General features: G+C 41.0%; 1 protein-coding gene across 4 annotated transcripts in view; it reads right to left on the bottom strand.

Annotated features, from left to right (window-relative positions):
* TC2N (tandem C2 domains, nuclear) overlaps positions 1-18,558 on the bottom strand; it is a 46,854-nt gene that overhangs the window by 15,944 nt on the left and 12,352 nt on the right. For all 4 annotated transcript variants that reach the window (XM_073349446.1, XM_073349447.1, XM_073349448.1 and 1 more), the window contains exons 2-5: positions 8,704-8,830; positions 7,849-8,079; positions 3,812-3,979; positions 207-298 (exon numbers count right to left, since the gene is read on the bottom strand). In XM_073349446.1, coding sequence (XP_073205547.1) covers positions 207-298; positions 3,812-3,979; positions 7,849-8,079; positions 8,704-8,770 — 558 coding nt within the window. In that variant the 5' untranslated portion in view covers positions 8,771-8,830. The remainder of the gene's footprint in view (positions 1-206; positions 299-3,811; positions 3,980-7,848; positions 8,080-8,703; positions 8,831-18,558) is intronic.

Below are 18,558 nucleotides of genomic sequence, written 5' to 3' on the forward strand. Positions count from 1 at the left end.
TCCCAACTATACTGTGGGGGGAGAAGGGAGGAATTAGGAAAAAACCTAGTGAAATTATTTACTATTTTGAACTTTTTCCTCAAGCTCTTCTACTGCATATCAAAATGGCCCTTAAAATGTTTACTCTTGAACTGTGATGGTATCAGGCACAGGTACACAAAAGAAAATGAGTGCTGCGTATAGCCTAAGTTATTAAAAGAACTCACCTGGATGACACGATGGGGTGGATTTGTGAGATCAAACAGGGAATGGCTTAAACCAGGTGATCCAGGAAGTGTGCTACTCCTTAAATCACAAACTGAAACAGAAAGGGACAAACATATTCACTTTGAACAGCAGGAATAACATTAACATTTTTATTGGCAAGAAAAGAAAAGAGGAGAAAGTAGTTCTTAGTAAATGCCAGATTCAAAGCCAAGTTAATCAGATGTCTGTCCATCCCTAAACTTGCTTCTTTCACCCAGTCTTGAGCCAAACAATTACGGGTTTGAAAACACTCCTAACAATTTAGGTGCATGTGGATGTTCTGCATAGTAGAGCGCGCACACTCCAGAGCCAATCCCAAATCACTGCAACTTTTAATATATTAACTACAGGGTTACACATTGTAACTGCAAAGGGCATGAAAAATAACTTTCATAGTGATATTAATTACAGCATAAAATACACTTTGCTACAAAACAAAGTCTAGGTTAGTGACAGCTCATACCTGGAGCAGGAAAAAAAAAACGTGTCTGTGGCTTTTGCTGAACAAGTTAATATAACCCTTAAGAGATAGTTCATTAAAAGTGCCTAGGGGGTGGGAGGAATCATGAAAAATTGCAATGATGTTTCCATTTTGAAAAGTTAAGACCCAGCTCCCTTTCATTTTTAAAGATCAGCATTTTTACCAAAAAGGGGTACTGAAAATGGAGTTTTGACTGAAAGAGTCAGTGATTTATGAATTTTGTTTTGGGGAGGAAAAAAGAGCCCATTGCTGGATGAGAAAGCTTTACATTTGAAAAAACGATGCCCAGCTCTATTTATAACTTAATAAATCACTAAGAAAGAGACATAAGGAAATGAGAATTTCCAGAAGCTTTTTCAGCTTTTATTTTACTATTAAATTCAAGAAGCCATTAGGTGCTCTGCAAATCCAGTCAGGCTACATGCACAAGTGTCATAGTTTACACTGTAAGCAATAAGGAAGTGCAAGAGTTAAGGTTTCAGCAGCAAAGTTGACTCTGCTGCATTGCACACATCCTCCAAATTTTAAAAGATCAAAGAGCAATATACAGAACTACATATATAACCAGAAAAAGGGAAATGATAGATGCCTTAGAAATACCTATGTGCCAAATACCAAACTGACTTCCCCTTCTGCCTCCTTATTTCTTCATGCACTTCTCTCTTCTCCTTAATGGCAGGAAGTAGCATTGTTTATGGAATGCCTTAGCAAAGAGATGGGTCTTATCTTTAGATCTAGTCACGGTTGGGGTTCAGGCTGACCTCGTTAGTTAAGGTTTTCCACAACAAGGGTCTCATCACCAAGAATGCTTTGTCTTCTGCACCCAGGAGTCTTATCTTATCCTTGGCTGTGCTTGCTGCAGTGTCCCTGTAGATCATAATTGTGTTGCTGGGTCACAGATGGGAAACTGGTCTCAACTGTCCAGTTCCTAGTGCGTTTTGTAGATTAGAACTAGGACTATAAAGTCAGTCTGGAGGCCATACTGGCACAGAGAACCAGTGACCTAATTTATCATCAACCTTTCTTGCTAAATGGGCAGACTGCTTCATAGTGCAGTTTTCATATTGCATCTACATTTAACTTCAGGTAGATCAAGTTGCAATAGTTTAACTGGGAGGTGACAAAAAAGAAGTGTATTATATCACAATAGCAAGGTCCTCATCTGAGAGGAAGAGCAGAGTCTCCTGGCTAGCTGGAGATAGTTGAAGACAGTACTCATCACTGTTGGCATCCTTTTTTGCCCAGAAGCCATGCAGAGAGGCTGTGCACCAGCCAAATACCCCAACATTGATAACAGAAAATACACCTTAACATGCGTGAGTTACTGTCACTGTTTTTCAGAAGCTTTTCAACTCCATCCCAATATCAGTGTTCAAGAGGCCTGCAAATACCTCTAACTCCACCAGGTTGACTAATCTCCGATTTTAAACCTACTAGAAGGCCACTTGTCACGCTGCACTGGTTTCCTTACTGCTTGGTCTGTATTTTCCAATATTTCAAGAGATTTCCATTATTCACAGTTCAAAAGGAGGAAGCAATGAAAATCTGGATGTTGTCGATTTCAGTTGCCTCCTCACTACCTCCGAATGGAAATAATCAGTTTTGCTTAGTATGAGCTGTCATGACAGAGTAATGCTCTTCCTGAGAGGGAGAAAGAGAAGCAAAAAGGAAAAAAATAGTTCTGACTTGGCTTGAAGGAGGGAGGGGAAAGCAATAACAGTATTCAGATACATTTTAGTGAAGATCTGTCAGTCTGGGATCACTTCCAAATTATCTTTCTTTGTTTCAAAGAGAGAGAGACAGGACTTCTGGTCTGTTTATAAAATCTTACACAGAAATACTGTGTTACAGAAACAAGCAAGCCCTTGAAACACAGTTTTGATGTAATGGAAGCAAATGAGCTGAGGCAAGCCCATAACTTGATTCAATAAAAAGTGAAAATATAATTTACTGAAATATAATCCATATGCAAAACCGAGAGGGAAACTATTGGGAAACTGTTATCCAGCTGTTTACTCTTCTAGCTAAAGAAAAGGATTACAAATCAGTTGGACGTTTTGAAAATGGCATATTTACAGTATATTTCTTGGACAGATGGTTGACATCTTTCAGATGAATAGACTGACAAAAGAGTGGCTTTTTCCAAAACCAAAAATGTTCACAAACAATTGGTAACCACAATTTAAAATTTCGTGAAATTTCATTTTATAAAAAACAAAATTTTGATTAACCAATTTTTTAAAACTGTTTATTTTGAACCCTATGAAGTGAAAAATTTCAAAAATAATTTTTCCCTTCTACACTTTTTAAATAAGCTCTAGTTTTAAGTTCACAAGCATGCAACACAGTGGCACTTCTAGGTGCTGCAGCACAGCAGGCTTAGGAGAGTGCCAGCTAGATTTTGAAAGAGGTGGCAGAAACCTTGCAAGGGAAAAACGTATATAAAGTCATTAATAATGCAGTTCTCCTGTTACATCTACATATAACTTCAGGTAGATTGTGTTGAAATAGTTTAATTGGGAGGCGACAAAGTGTGATATCACAATAGCAAGGTCCTCATTTGAGGAAGAGCAGAGTCTCCTGGTTAGCTGGAAATGGTTAAAGACAGTACTCATCACTGTTGGCATCTTTTTATTGGGACAACTTCTGTTAGTGAAAAAAGATAAGTTTTCAGGCTTACATAGAGCTCTTCTTCAGCTCTGTGTAAGCTCGAAAGCTTGTCTCTTTCACCAACAGAAGTTGCTCCAATAATAAATAGTCTCAACTCTTTCACTTAAGTGTCTCGTGAACAATAGTACTTGCTCTCAGGTTTATTAATATTAAAGATCAAGTGTCAAATATTTTCTTAGTGTGTACCAAAGATTGTATATGAGGTGTTTTAGGCCATGAAGAGGCAAGAAGCAAGCAGAGTAGTTGGGAACAAGAAGGAGGAACCAGTACTGGATGACCAGCTAGTTCTGGGACCAACAGATCACCGTTTGAGAATTGCTGTATTCAGACATACCTTCCATATTCCCAATGTGCGCGCTCTCCTGCATTTAAACCTTCTGGTCAGAAAGGAGAGAGAACAGGATGAGTTCTTACCTGATCCATATAATCTCACATCTGATTTTTCTGGGAAGCGCCTAGTCATATCCGGTGAAATATGCTGCTGCCTATAGAATGGATTATACACCACATCACCATGGGGTCTTTGCTGGTATATATTGGAAAGTTCTGCTTTCCTGTCACCAACAAAAGCTCTGGCAGATCCTGTGAAACACAACATAAACCACATGTAAGAGTCTTAGCAGTTAATGAACATATTGCCATGGTTCATGAAGCAAGCAACATGTCTTTCAGGCAAAGGATACTTTGCTACCTGCTTAGGAAAAACTAACAGGTTATGTCAGATTTCAGCACTCTTAGGAATTACTGGCACAAATTTGAAACTGTACATTGAGAAGTCATGCACACACACCCCTTGGAGTTCCTTAATATAAACCTAACCTGATTTATACATAGATAGTTCCAAAGACTGAGAGCAAGTCAAATATTCAAAGGAAACTGGGTCATGTGTGCAGAGAACCTGTGCTTTCACGTTGGTTCTAACCCAGTGGGGTGTCCCACTTTGCTATAGTAGCCCCAGAACCTTCAGCAGGGTCTAGGAAGGAGAGAGAATATAGCCTGTGGCTTTGTATACTCTGCTTAATTTCCATAGGATACCTATCAGTACAGAGAAGTAAAACAGACTTGCCCAAGATCACTTGCTTGTTGGCTGAATCAGGAATAGACCATAGAATGCCTGTCTCCCAGCTGCAAGCTCAGTCCATTAGACCTACTTTTCTTTCCTCTCCTTCTAATGAGTTCAGGCAACATATTAAGGTCTTGGTAAACAGAACAGTAAAAAAAGATTGACATTTCATTTTATTTATCAAAGCCCCCCATCCATTCCTCTAGGTGGTGGTGTCAGAATGAATAAAAAAAAGAGAATAAACTAAAAGAATCATATGTAACAAAGAGATGATCATTCAGGAATTCAAGTGTGATGGAAGCAGTAACACAAGAAAGTTAAATTAGTTCAGAGCATTCAGCCATTTAGATGAATATTAATATTAACATTAACATATGTGGTCAGAAACTGATATTTCCTTTCGCTAGCTTAGCTTCTCATGTAAGACCATGAGAAACAAACTGTTGCAAGCCTTGCAAAGAAAATTTGCCAAAGCATAATAGAAAATGGTGTTGCATTAAAAGCAGAGTTTGGACTGTTATGGCTGTTTACCAAGAGTCTGAAAATCAGGTAGAATCAGAGAATATCAAGGTTGGAAGGGTCCTCAGGAGGTCATCTAGTCCAACCCCCTGCTCAAAGCAGGGTTAATCCTCAACTAAATCAAATGGTACTCTAATGGTTCTCTTTAACATGCTAGTGCTTTAGTTAGTATTACATTATAGTGAAGAAGGAATTGTAGCACATGTCTCTAAATTCAATAAATCTTCCAAAAAAAGTAGTTTGCCTTTAACACAAATAGCTTTCACAACTCTTAAAAGCTATTTGTCCTTTCCAAATACAAATATACAGTTTTACTGCTAAAAATTAACATAATCATTTCAGAAAGACACAGCTTCTTATTTGCTGTAAGAATTATACTTAAGCTTAAATTAAATGCTTACTCATGAGGCATATTTGTGAAGAGACACTTTTCTTATCATGAGCTCTCCAGAAAACAATGATCCAAGACTCCAATGAACAAAAGTACCGCTTAATAAACCACTTTTTAAAACTGGGCAGAACAGCAAGAGGGTGGCGAGCAGGAAGTCACATGATAGTAGCATAATGTATAGTAAAAAGAAAAAAGTCTAAATGTCTATACTTTTGCAAAAGCACTATGCTTACAAAATAAGGAATTTAGGACAACCCCATGCAGTATCTTTGGGGACCACTGTATTAAATTTATGAATGGTTTATGTAGGATTGTGTTCTACTCCAATGGTGAGCAAACTTTCCCTTATCATTAACGGAATCTGTCCATGGCACGCCTCCATTACCGCACAGCCAAGGCTTCCTCAGCAGCCAGGCTGCACTCCTAGGGCAGGACCAATATCTGCCCCTTCTCCCTCGGGTTTCCAGAGTGGGGGCGGGGGGGGGGAAAGGTGCATGTGACGGTCTCTGGGGGTGGAGCCAGCGCTGGGCACGGAGGCTGACAGGAGCAGAAATTGGTGCAGCCCACAGACCCACAGGCTAGGTGGCCCCCTGCAGTCAGTCAGTCAGGGTGGAGATGGCACTCCCTCCCTGTCTCTGGTGGGGGATGGTTCAGGCCCTGCCACATGGGGCTGGCACGAGCTGCTTGGTGCCGCCACTCGCCCCCCCGGATGTTCCTTCATGCCCCACAGTTTGCGCACCACTGTTCTACTTCATGGGGGAGGGTTAGCACAGCTCCTCCAAGTTCCCGGGGCGAGGGCGTGATTAAGATAAGTTGCCAAGACTGAACAGTACCAGAGAGGTACTCCCCGACATGTGGTTTACATATATTCACTCAAACTGGGTTCTCCAGCAACTAGGAGATAAGAATTGTGCTTTTGGTATAAAAAGCTGAATTTAAACAGACTTTCTGATCCAGCAAATGGATGTAAGCTTTCTTCCAATTCTGCTGAAAGGTTGGAAGGCCATTCACCTACTGAACTCTCCACATGGAAGATGGGTGATTCCTGGCACGTTTAGTAGGTATATAGGACATTTTATGGTTTTCTCTGTGCGCTTTTGTCATTAAAATAAATGTGCTTGCTTTGGAGAGCTGTGTGGTAACTTGTAAATGCTTGCACACACTGATCATTGCTTGGAGAGAAAGCCACTGAGTCACTACTGCTGCCGGTGAGTCTCAGCACCCCATTCCTTACATGGGAAGTTTGGCTGGTGTGGATGTCTTCAGCCTTTTCTGGTCTCCAAGACCTTACAGAACTGCCTTTTCACACTGCTTTTTTTTGCAGGTAACTCATTTTCCTCCAGGTGTCCTTCTCTACTCTGAGTGAAACTTGAGACTTGGGGGCTTTGTTGATTGATGTCGACTTTGAACATTTCTCATCTTGCAGAATGAGTGGGTTCCATACTGTGAAAGTCTTCCTCAAAGCAGCTCTTGTGGAGGGCAAGAGAGCAGTGACTGAGGAAAAAGGCAGGAGACTGGGCTTCTGGAGAAATTCTTAATCTCAGAATCTGCCATGAATATTTACAGAAGGGGCATTCAGCATCTTTGGTTTCCCCAAGATGTAACAATGGCTGAACAGCAGTTTCTGGGACCTATATATTAACTATTACCTAATTTCTAGATGCATGGATTTTTACTAAGAATGTGAAAAAAGCCAAAATAAAACACCAAACCCTCATTTTGCTATAGTGCCAGGATAAAATTAGTTTAAACATTAGAAACAGAGTGTCTAAAACCAAAATTCCTGGACCTACCTTCAAATTTTGGTTAGGCAGGAAGGTTGGGAAGCATTGGAATCCAAACCAGCATCTGGAGCAGAGATGGACAAACTATGGCCCATGGGCAATATCCAACCCACAGGAGTGTCCTGCCCGGCCCCTGAGCTCCCGGTCCTGAAGGCTAGCCCCCGGCCCCTCCCCAGCTATCCCCCCTTCCCCACAGCCTCAGCTTGCCATGACGCCAGCACTCTGGGCTGCTGCTCCTCCTGGGTGGCGTGGCTGGCTCGTGGCTGGCTCTGGGACAAGGAGCAGGGCGGTTGGATAGGTGTGGGAGTGGATAGGGGTCGGGACAATCAGGGGACTGGGAGCAGAGGGGGTTGGATAGGGGGTGCAGTCCCAGGGGGCAATTAGGGGTGAGGGATCCCAGGAGGGGGTGATCAGGGGACAAGGAGCAGGTGGGGTTGGATAGGTTGGGGGCTCAGAGGGGGGGCAGGAAGGGGCCAGGCTATTCAGGGAGGCACAGCCTTCCCTACCCGGCCCTCCATACAGTTTCACAACCCCGATGTGGCCCTCGGGCCAAAAAGTTTGCCCACCCCAATCTAGAGACTGGTCCGATTTACATCGCTTGGGCAAAGACCTAATTAAAGTATCTAATGAAATGCTGCCATTTTTCTGCTGGGTTTTTTTGGCGCTATTTCACCATTATGATTTTTAAATTTACCTTGAATTCCCCCAACGTGCGACCAACTGCCAAGGTTCTTGGGTTGTATGTAAGCTAGTTTAAGCTGAGGGAGCACAAATGGGACCTCCCTGCCATCCGATGGCAGTTTCGCAAGGAGATAATCCTCGGAACAGCCAACTTGACGCTTCACTGACACAGAAGACAATGGAGGTTTCTCCACAATGCTTTGCCTGTTTTTGGCTGCAGCTTCAGATTCCTTCTCCATGGAAACTGTTAAAAAAAATAAAGTGCATTCAGTCTGAAGAGATTTTTGTGTTTAACGGGATCAAGGATTCACAGGGTTTCCTTACGGTCATTGCATATAGGAGCAGCACTGGAAAGTTTACTGATTCTGGAAGCATTTGTACTGGCCCAAAATGTGTTGCCACCCAGACTTTATTGTAATAAGCACCTTGCTTTCACTTCAGCTCTTACAAGACTTCACCACACAGTGTATCATGATCCAGTAGGAAAAGTGATTAATACACTATACCCATTGAAAGCTGTGATTACAAGCTTGCAGAAAGTAAAGCACTGCATTCTAGCCTGTTATTTGAGAGGTAAGACCTTTACATGACCCTTGGTGTAACAATGGTTTTGGTTTTTGCTAGTATTCCAGGGCCAAATACAACACGCTGCAGACTTCGTACAATTGTCTTTTTTCCATCTCTGATTAATAATGTTAATCAGCATATGCTAATGTTCAAATCGAGGCTATAGTTTGGATGCTGTAAAATAATTCAAGTTAATCCAAAAGAAGTGGATGATTTAGCATTTTATCCCCAGGAAGTATTAATGAAGCTTCAATTTCAAAACTATTAACAGGCATGTTTATTATTATGGTGTGGAACTCACAGTCATTCTTTTCCTTCTCCATGTAGAAACACCCTTTGCAGCAGTTCTTTAGGCATTCTTTTGCCATAGCTTCTAATATTTCAAACTTAAGTGAAACACAAACAAGGCTCCAGTGCAGAAGTCAACCCTGAAAACATACACAACATGAGAGTAGCAGAAATTAAAATGCAACACCATTATTTTATAAATACTGTCACATCACATCCCGAGGCCAACACCATTGACTTAAATGGGAGCAAGAGCAGCACCATTAGGTTTATCTTATTTTAACTAGTTTCTCTTATACATAAAGCATGGAGGTGGAGAAAAATATCATAAGATTTGGTGTTTCTAAGGCTGGGACACTGAAGATAAACAAAATGGTTCTTTTCAAGAGTGCTAATTCTCTCCTCACACTCATATCAGCCACTAAGCTCCACAGAGTTTATTAGCATTAGTCAAGTCAGTTACAAGATGTTTCTTTTTATCCAACTTTGTTCACATAGTCCTTTCATTGTCTAATATTTTCACACAACTTTACGTTACTCAGTGTAAATTCCATGCTTTACATATTAACATGCAATATTTATGCATGATACCAAAATTAGTTTTTCCATGGAACTACTGCTTTCTCAGGTTGTTTATGTATTGAATGGAAGACCCATTTCATATACAACTGTGTCCTCCACACATACAGAAGAGTGGAAATTGCTGACAGCTTCTAGGAAACTAAGTGGAGAGGAATAAAAGCAAACCTATAACAGTCGGTTAACGTTAAAAAGTACTTTGACAGTAATAAATGGCCTCTTATTTAAATGTCCTTTTACTTATAATCTCTTTTCAGAGAGACACAGCTGCACTGCCTCCTGTCGAACAGTCTAGCTGCCTTATTATTTACACACATCTCAGATGTGAGGTACTTTACAGAACATAGTGAAGAGACAATCCCCTCCCTTTGGAGCTACAAGATGAGGCCAAACAGAACGTGGAGACAAGCAGAAGGGGTGGGAAAGACAACAAAGAGAAAAGATGGGAGTTAACCAACCATAAGTCTGCTTTTTGTACATCTTAGTCACAGGAAATTATGCTGAACGTTTTCATGCTCCAGTATAGACTACTCCCATGTGTGCTTTGAACAGTTTGGTCTTTTTCTGTATGCAAAGAGAGACACCTAGGGAGCACCACACACTTTAATCAAATGGTTTTATTGCTAAATGTTAATTCTATTAACAAATACTGTTTCTATTGGATACCACCAAATATTCCAATAAATTCCTTTTGGAGCCATTGTAAATTTGTACACATTTCATCTAAGTAAAAAACACAAGCGTTTTGCCATATGTGACTTTTCTCTCAACTGTACCTATCAGTGGGAAATAAGCAATCAGTAGGTACCTAATTATACTAATGGCAAGTATGGAATATATTCCGCAAACACAAGGCCCCTCTTTGGTATGGAATAGTTATAATGCACTGTACCTTGTGTTTTAATTTGTTAGCCATGATCATGCATAACCCACATGTGGCTTCACTTAGAAGGCTGTGAATTACATGAGTTCAAGATGGCAATATAAGTGAAAAGTAAATGGAAATGTCTTCTCTCTAGATAAAGGTTTGTCATTATTACAATTGCTGCATAAAAGTTCCAGAATGGTCTATTGCAAATGGATATTGCTTCACCAACTCTCTCTCTCTCAACGGGGAGCTGTGGTGGTGAACTGACTAAAGGGAAATACGTGTCACACATAGCCCTCTTGCTTTTAGTTTCAGGTGTTTGAAACCCTACTAAGTCACAAAAGCGAATGTTCCACCAGCATGGCAAGAGCCTATGGTAATTTTAATTTACTTTAACTTCTCTGAAGGGTTGTGGTTATTTTCAGGAAAGAAGCTGGGGACCACAACTTCATCTAATATGGTTTCTTATCTATTTCCCTTCATGCTCAAGATCTCACTGTGGGCCAAGGAGATAAAACACCAGTAGTCCAGTGATTATATAGTCAAATATGGTAACTATTATTGGCTCAGAAGCAGCCTGAATATGGGACATGTTTTGCTGAAAGAATGCTACCCAGGAAACTGGAGAACATTCTGCTCTTTTGGAAAAGTTGTTATGGGATCTCTAACTTTCAGCAATAGGCAGGACCTTGGTTTAATATCCCATTCTAAAGAGGACACTTCTCATTGAGGAAGTGATATATACTGTAGGAAGTGGCCTCAGAATCATTCATGAGCTCATTTTATCATGTGGGATTTGAATCTACAATCTCCAGAGGTGGGAACACTACCAATGGATTACACCAATAGATTTTCTGCAAATCAGTTAAAAAGATGTACAATATAAGAATTTAACTGCTTATCTGGTTGATGAAGGAAAGCAAGATGCTATATAATGTCAAATCTACTGAACTGCCCCTACCCCTCAGGCCCATATTACCTCTTGGCTAAGCATTGTGGAATTAGAGGTTTACTTTACTGATTTTCCTTCCCAGTTTTTATTAGTACAGAACTGGAGCCTATATGCTTTTCTCTTTTTCACAGTGTTTAAACTGGGCTTGTAACAGCTGCTAAGTTTGCTCTAACATCTGTAACAATGGTACCTAAGAGTTGATGACAGTTTGCTTGGGCATAACATTCTCTATCTCAGAATGCCCAGGTTGAATTTATCGCCACCACTAGCACAGAGACCACAAATCTTTTGGAACTTCCCAGGCTTCCAAGGGCAGGAAAACTAATTTTCCACATATGTACCAGAAATGGTTCAGTACATGGGCCATCTTGATTATCACTACAAAAGTTTTTCCCCCCTCCTGCTGACAATAGCTCATGTTAATTAATTAGCCTCTTAGAGTTGGTAGGGCAACTTCCACCTTTTCATGTTCTCTGTATGTATATATGTGTGTGTGTGTATATTATATATATCTTCTTACTATATGTTCCATTCTATGCATCTGATGAAGCAGGATGTAGCCCACGAAAGCTTATGCTCAAATAAATTTGTTAGTCTCTAAGATGCCACAAGTCCTCCTGTTCTTTTAGTTCAGTACATGACAGCTAGAACAGATCTAGTAACTCATACTCCTAACATACTGAACAAGACTCACTGTGATACAGAAATAGTTACGCCCCATTTTCTACCCCAATGACGAATTACCTCCTTTTCATCACTGTGCTAAGTCCTTTGCTGGGAAGAAGGACGTAAGCATTGTTTTAATGGACTTTATAATAACAGTAGTAGTATCTTATTTCTGCATCCTAGGCAGATTTTTGTTTTTAAATAATAAAAGCAGGCCACTTTCTGTTAAAATTAAAACAAACTGTACTTTATCATTTGATTAATGAAAACAAGAGGTCAAGTCCAGTGTGGGACCAGCCATACATTTCTATAGTGTAAGTATGTACAAGAGTAATTCATCATCTACTGAACAAAAACAAACATGCTCAGATAATGCTATTTACACATTAATGTTTTACTGGCATAGAAATATCAATGGCAAGCTGCAGAGTATATAGACACGTACGTAGCAGTGTCTACGTCACAGCATTAGTTTAAATTAGACTTTTTTAAAAAGAAAATTCCCAGAGCAAATGGGTAACTAAAAGCCATGTTTGGGCTAGCATTTTTTGTGTTAAAGAACATAATGGTTTCAAAGCAGGTGGCATGTTTTGGATGCAGTTTTGAAGCCTCTGCTTGTGCCACAAACACATTACAGAAGCATGTTGAAGGCTTGCTGTGGGACTGATCATCTAAAACATGGGTTTGACTTACGTTGCTTAGCATGTCTGATATGGTTCCTGCATGATAAAGTGGATGCTCTAAAAACTACTTTTTAAAGCTAACCATGAACAAAATACCCTGAATATAGTGAAAGGCTTTACTCTCAAATTCAGATGTTACAGCCCCTTGTTTCCACTTTAGAAACTGAGTAGCAGTTAAATTATTCAGAATAATTTATCTACCAGTCCCCAGTGCACTTAGCTTCTCACTCCTACATTTTCAAGGAGCCATATAGGATTAGCCACACAACTGCTACTGATTTTATGCATCTAGTAGTAGTGAAGTTATGTAGGATAGAGATTTGTTTAACAGGTTCCAGCATTGCCAACTCCCACAATTTTATCAGGACTCTAGCAATTCTGGCATGTTTTTAACTTATCTCATGAAAACCTGATCAAAAGCTGCCAACTCATGGATCTTCTCTTATTCAAAATTGCAAGTATCTTATGTTACTGCCCATGGGGCTGAGGACAGTAAGATGGCCGACACTTCCCTACAGTCTGTGTGCACATGGAAGCGAGGCTGCCCGAGAAAGTTGGTTGAGACCTCCCACTGTTTCCAGTGAGATTGAAGCCATGTCCACAGGCAAAATGGCTGCCACTGCAGGGTTCACAGGGCTAGACAAGACACCGGGGCTGTGAGCAGTGGAGACTCTGAAAGGAAAATGGGGAGAATGGAGGGAGCTTATCATGGAATTGCAGGGGAATGGTGGGAGCAGAGAATAGTGAAGGCGATCTGATGGGAGCTCTCCCAGCCTGGTGGTAGGCAAAGTCACAGTATTTTGGCACCTGCAGGAAGAGTTATCATTATGGTGTGAGTAGCTCCTTCTATCTCACAATTTTCAGGGCTGGGCATGCGGGCAGAGCTATGTGTGTGAATCCCGGGGCTGAGGGCACAGACCTGTCCTGCCACTGAGCCCTACTTTCAGGTATGGTCCTAGAGCAGAGAGAGGGGCCTGGGGCAGTAGAATGGGGGAAGGGTGATGCTGGTGGATCCTGGATGGAGAAGTCCCAGACAGTAATAAGAAATGGATGTCTGTTCCCCTCTCATAGGGTTGAGGGCAGGAGTCACCACCTGAGCAGCTAGGGAGAGGTGTATATTTGTGTTTGTACTAAAGGTTAACTTTTCAACCTGAAATTCTCACACGCAGGGGCAGAGGAATAGAGAGAAGTCAAAAGACTTAAAAAAACAAAACAAAAAAAACACACACATGGATTTGTTTGTTTCAATTTTAGAGGGTTCTGATTCATGATTTGGTTCTCTTAAGATTGGCAATACTGAAGTTCTGTTGTATACATGGATTATTTAAAAAAAATCCTGCTGGGGACTCGTATAGGACCGTCCTTATAGGTTCCAATAGTTATCAAGTACTGCATGATTTAGGTGCTGGCTCTAGGAAGGATGGATTCTGTAAACCAGAACCCTTTGCTCAGACATCTAGTCACGAATTTTCAGTTCAGTAACTCACTACTGTACTCACATATGAATGAGGGCCAATCTATATTTAGTCTCAATTAAAACAAATACTTATAAAATAGCAAAACTCTATGTTAAGCACACAAGAGATTGATGTCCCACTGCACCGCAGAAAATCTGTGTCAGCCTCAGGAATCCTGCGCTTCTTTATCTTCCAATCACTGAGCTTGGAGCCCCATTTTGATCTATACATACAAACATACATACATAGAGAGTCCATGCTGTGAAGAGCTTACAGTGTAAAAATAGACAAGACAAAGTTATTATCCCCAATTTACAGATGAAGAACAGAGAAATTAAGTGACTTGCCCAAGGTCACACAGGAAGACTGTAGAAGAGCAGAAACTGAACCCAGCTCTGAGTGCCAGTCCAGTGCTTTATCCACAAAGTCCAATCTTTCCTCGCACCACATCTCAATATGAATTTGGCTCTGGTAAGCCCCGATCATCCAACCGTTGGATAATCAAATATAGCTCAGTGATAGCCCTCTAACAAAAACATAAGTGAAAGGGAAAGTCCAATTATTCCCCTAATAACATGGAAGACAAGATGAAAGAATATAGTTAAAAAAACCCACACACAATCCAGAGAATTAAATCACTGCTATTTTAATGTATTTAGACCAGAGAAGATTACCTTAATGATTTTCAGGTTTCTCAGACAGAAATTTTGAATGAGTTAAATCAGATAAACTGGATATCAAAGACTTCACTGCCAGATGCTTTCAGAATAATTGCAAGACATGAGACAAATGTTTGGACAGAGATGCAAATCTTTTCAACAACTCATTAAATAAACTAAACAGGATCGGAAATAGCTGAACATAGTATAAATACTCAAGGCTGGAAGTGGTCTCAAAGAAATGTCAGATGTGTTATTGTCCCATGATGCAAATATATGGTTTAAAAAAATTAGAGCTAGAATAGCTTGTTTATTTAATACCGCCACTGCTTCTTTGGAGGTGGACAGGTGTTTTTAAATGAAGATAAAAGTTAAGCATTCTGATCCTTGACAGATCTGCCATACTGCAGTTTGCCAAAGGATTACATTTAGAAGACATGCCAAAACAGTTATGAGATTTATTTCTAGCCTGAAATACATACAACTCATTCCCAGACCTCCGTTCCGCAAGTACATTATAGCACCACTGCAAATAGCAACGTGTCCTGACAAAATAGGAAGTATTCAGCAAAATAACTAGGAAGAGGAATGGCCAGTACCGATTAGCCTTTGGGGGCTAATGCTCAGCTGACATAGGTAGTCATAGCTCTACTGACTTCATCGGCGCTGGGAGCCTTTACACCAGCTGACCATCAGCCCCTTGAACAGTGCCACTTTGGACTTCACCACTTCCAGGTACTGATCACTCAAGCCTGTTTTTTCCTGTTGGCTGGATCTCAATCCTAGGAGACCCTGTCCACTTTAAGCCTTGTAAATCCTGCAGAGAGCATAGCTGTAACACCACACATCACTGGAGGTCTAACAAAACACACTACAGCAAAAGCTGCTTCCGCTGCAGGCTGGAAAGGCTCTCTCAGACACTCAGTGCATGTCTTAACAGGACCAACTGGTTGCAGCCGAATGTCGGGTGGGTTATTGGGAGTAGTTGCGTAAGGGACGCTGGGCTGGGGAGACTCTGTGATTTGAAAGGGGAGGCTCCTAGATTAAAATATCGAGAAACTGGAGGAACAGCGCAAATGGTTTTGAGAAGTTTGCCTTCAGACAAAGATATTTTGTGACAGTAGCAGCAAGGTAAGCACACATATTCATTGTTCACCACATCTAAGCACCAAAGTGAGTGTGTGGTTAAAAAACAAAGTCTTGCTTTTTCAGTTCTGTAGCTAGGTCTGGCTGGTTCAGACCATACAGGTAGAATATGCGGTCACTTAGGGAAACTCTAAACTTGACTTTTAATTGTGTACAAACAATTGTTAATAGGCCAGACAAATATTTGTTCCTAGCTGAGTTTAACCCTAGGCAGCAGCAGGTTGTTTGAGTAGGAATAGACACTTGTGTCCTGTCTAAGTTACCATTACTCAATTCTAGTGAATGCAAGTTAAACAACTAAAAATTTAAGTGTATAGACTACTAAATTCTGCTGGTAGAAGTTACTGGGTATGTAACTACAGCCTGGTAGGGAGGGATGCTGGCAGGTTTGCCTGGAGTAGCAGAACTACAGCCAGTAATGCTTATAGCAAGCTAGTGGTTAAGTATCTACTCACCAAGGACCCTATTCTTCCCTACATAGATATAACTTAAGAGCGTGGAAATCTTGGGAGTTTGCATACAGAGTCTCTTCCCAATTCTTATGTCTTTTGGGAAAATGCAGGGAGGGCATTTGTACCCATCCCCAGAAGGAGATAGGAGATGTAGCCCCTCAAACCAATGGATCTTGGAAGAGACACCAAAAGGGTTACAGTAGAAATAGAAAAGTTCCAGAGAAGGGCAATGAAAATTATTACGGGCAGAAAGCCTCTTCCTCAGAGGGAAGTCTATGTGACAAAGTATTACATAATGAACAGAGTAAATCTGGCTTTGCTATTAAGCCTCTCATAATACAAGATGACACCCCATAAAAGAAAAAATTTCCAATATATATACACACACACACAAAGCTATGATGGAGTCTCACAAAACAGTACTGAGGCAAAGAGCATAGCAGGGCTTAAAAAATTCCCATTTAAATATGAGTAATAAAAATATAATTACACAGGGTAAGATAAAATGGCATGCTGCAAACAAACCACTAACTGCCTGGGGCTAGGAAGAAATGTCCCACTTGCTTAGGTTATTGTGTAATGGTCCAGTGTGGGGGCTTTATACCTTCATGTAAAGCATTTGGTACTGGCAATGGTCAGAGACAGGATACAGAACTAGATGGAATATTGGTCTGCAGCAGCATGGCAATTTCCATGTTCCTCAGTGCCTCTCTTGTATCAAGGATACCCGGACATTGGAAATGAATGCCCTTGACTGTGAGATGTAGATCTGATCTACTAGATCAGATTCACTGCTGGGGCTCTACTCTCCCACTGCAGGATATGAGTAACATTGCCTGAAGTCAGCAGGAGTTACTTACATCCTGCAATGAGGAAAACTGGGGCCCCTGGCTACCTCAGCCTTTGATCTTCTGGAAGTGCTGCTTTGGTGCTTGCTGAGCAGCTGCTGTAGGGGGACCAGACAGTAAATATGAAAAAAATCGGGACGGGGTGGTGGTGGTGGGGGGGGTAATAGGAGCCTATATAAGAAAAAGATGCAAAAATTGGGACTGTCCCTATAAAAATCGGGACATCTGGTCACCCGACGCTGCCAGGACATAGACAGTTACATATTTGTATCAGAAACTTAAGTGCCAGCCACTGTGATGAGTCAACCAGAGCCATCTCACAACCTCAGGGTCAGAGGAGGAAGGAGGCTGAACCATAGAAACAGAGGGAACATTCTGATTTGATTTAGTTTTCAAGACTGGCAGGGGCAAGAAGAAATTGATGCAGGGCTGGAGGGTCCATATTACTCCCAGTGCTTTTTCTTTTGAGCCTGACAAGTGTCAGGCTCCTTCTGGGGCCTGACCGCAAAGAAGATATTTTCTCCTTCTGTGCATGCAAGCAGTTGGATTTCCCAGGTTGTGCAGCAGGACATAGCTTTGATAGTCTTCAGCATTCCCACCATTCTGTTTCTCTTCTTAATCAGCGTACATCCCACCCATCATGTTTCCACTGGCGAGTCCTCTGCTTGAAACTTGCAAAAGAAAAAACAAACAAAAAAAAACCCAACACTTTCCTCCAAGCACTAGACTTTCCTCTCCAGAATGCTTCCCAATCATAATAGAATCATGGATTTTAATGCCAAAGGGACCACTCCAATCATCTAGTCTGACCCTCTATATAATACAAGTCAGAGAATTTCATCCAGTTATACTGCACTTGATGCAGGAATATGACTGAACTGGGGCAAATCTTTCAGCAAGATGGAGTTTTTATATCAAGACTGGACAACAGAATCAACCATTGGAACATAGAATCAAAGGATGTGGTAAATTATCTTCACTGTTGAACATTTTCAGTTTCAAATTTTTTCCCATCTTTAAACTTCCAGCCATTGGATCTTTTATGTCTTTGCCCACTAGATTAACAGAAATCTTAACTATCAGATATCTTCTCCCCACATAGGCACTTATAGACCAAATAACCTCCTACCTTCTCTCTGATAAGTAGATTGAGCTCCTTAGGTCTCCCATGTAAGTTTAAACCTACAATTGGGTGAATAACTGATTTTTTTGATTTGCTAGCAGTGCCCTATTTAAAAAAATATATATATTTGGTTCAACCCAAACCAAATCCAAAAATTGCAATAAAAAAGGTGAATCGAACACTCACCTGGGCTGTAGAAGACCTGTGTTCAACCTTCTGCCTGATGTGGAGAAGGGATTACTCTCCACTTTGTAGGAGAGTACGCTAGCCATAGGGCTAGGGGATATTCTGGCAGAGAGCTCCCTCCAACTCTCCCATTGACGCTGTTCCACGGTGTGTAAATAAAGAGTCATTGGAGCATTTACTTGAACGTGGGTTTCCCCACATCCTAGGTGACTGTCCTAACCACCAGGCTAGAGAGTCATTTTTACACTC

Source organism: Lepidochelys kempii, chromosome 6 (genome assembly GCF_965140265.1).
Source record: "Lepidochelys kempii isolate rLepKem1 chromosome 6, rLepKem1.hap2, whole genome shotgun sequence".
NCBI classification, from domain to species: Eukaryota; Metazoa; Chordata; order Testudines; family Cheloniidae; genus Lepidochelys; species Lepidochelys kempii.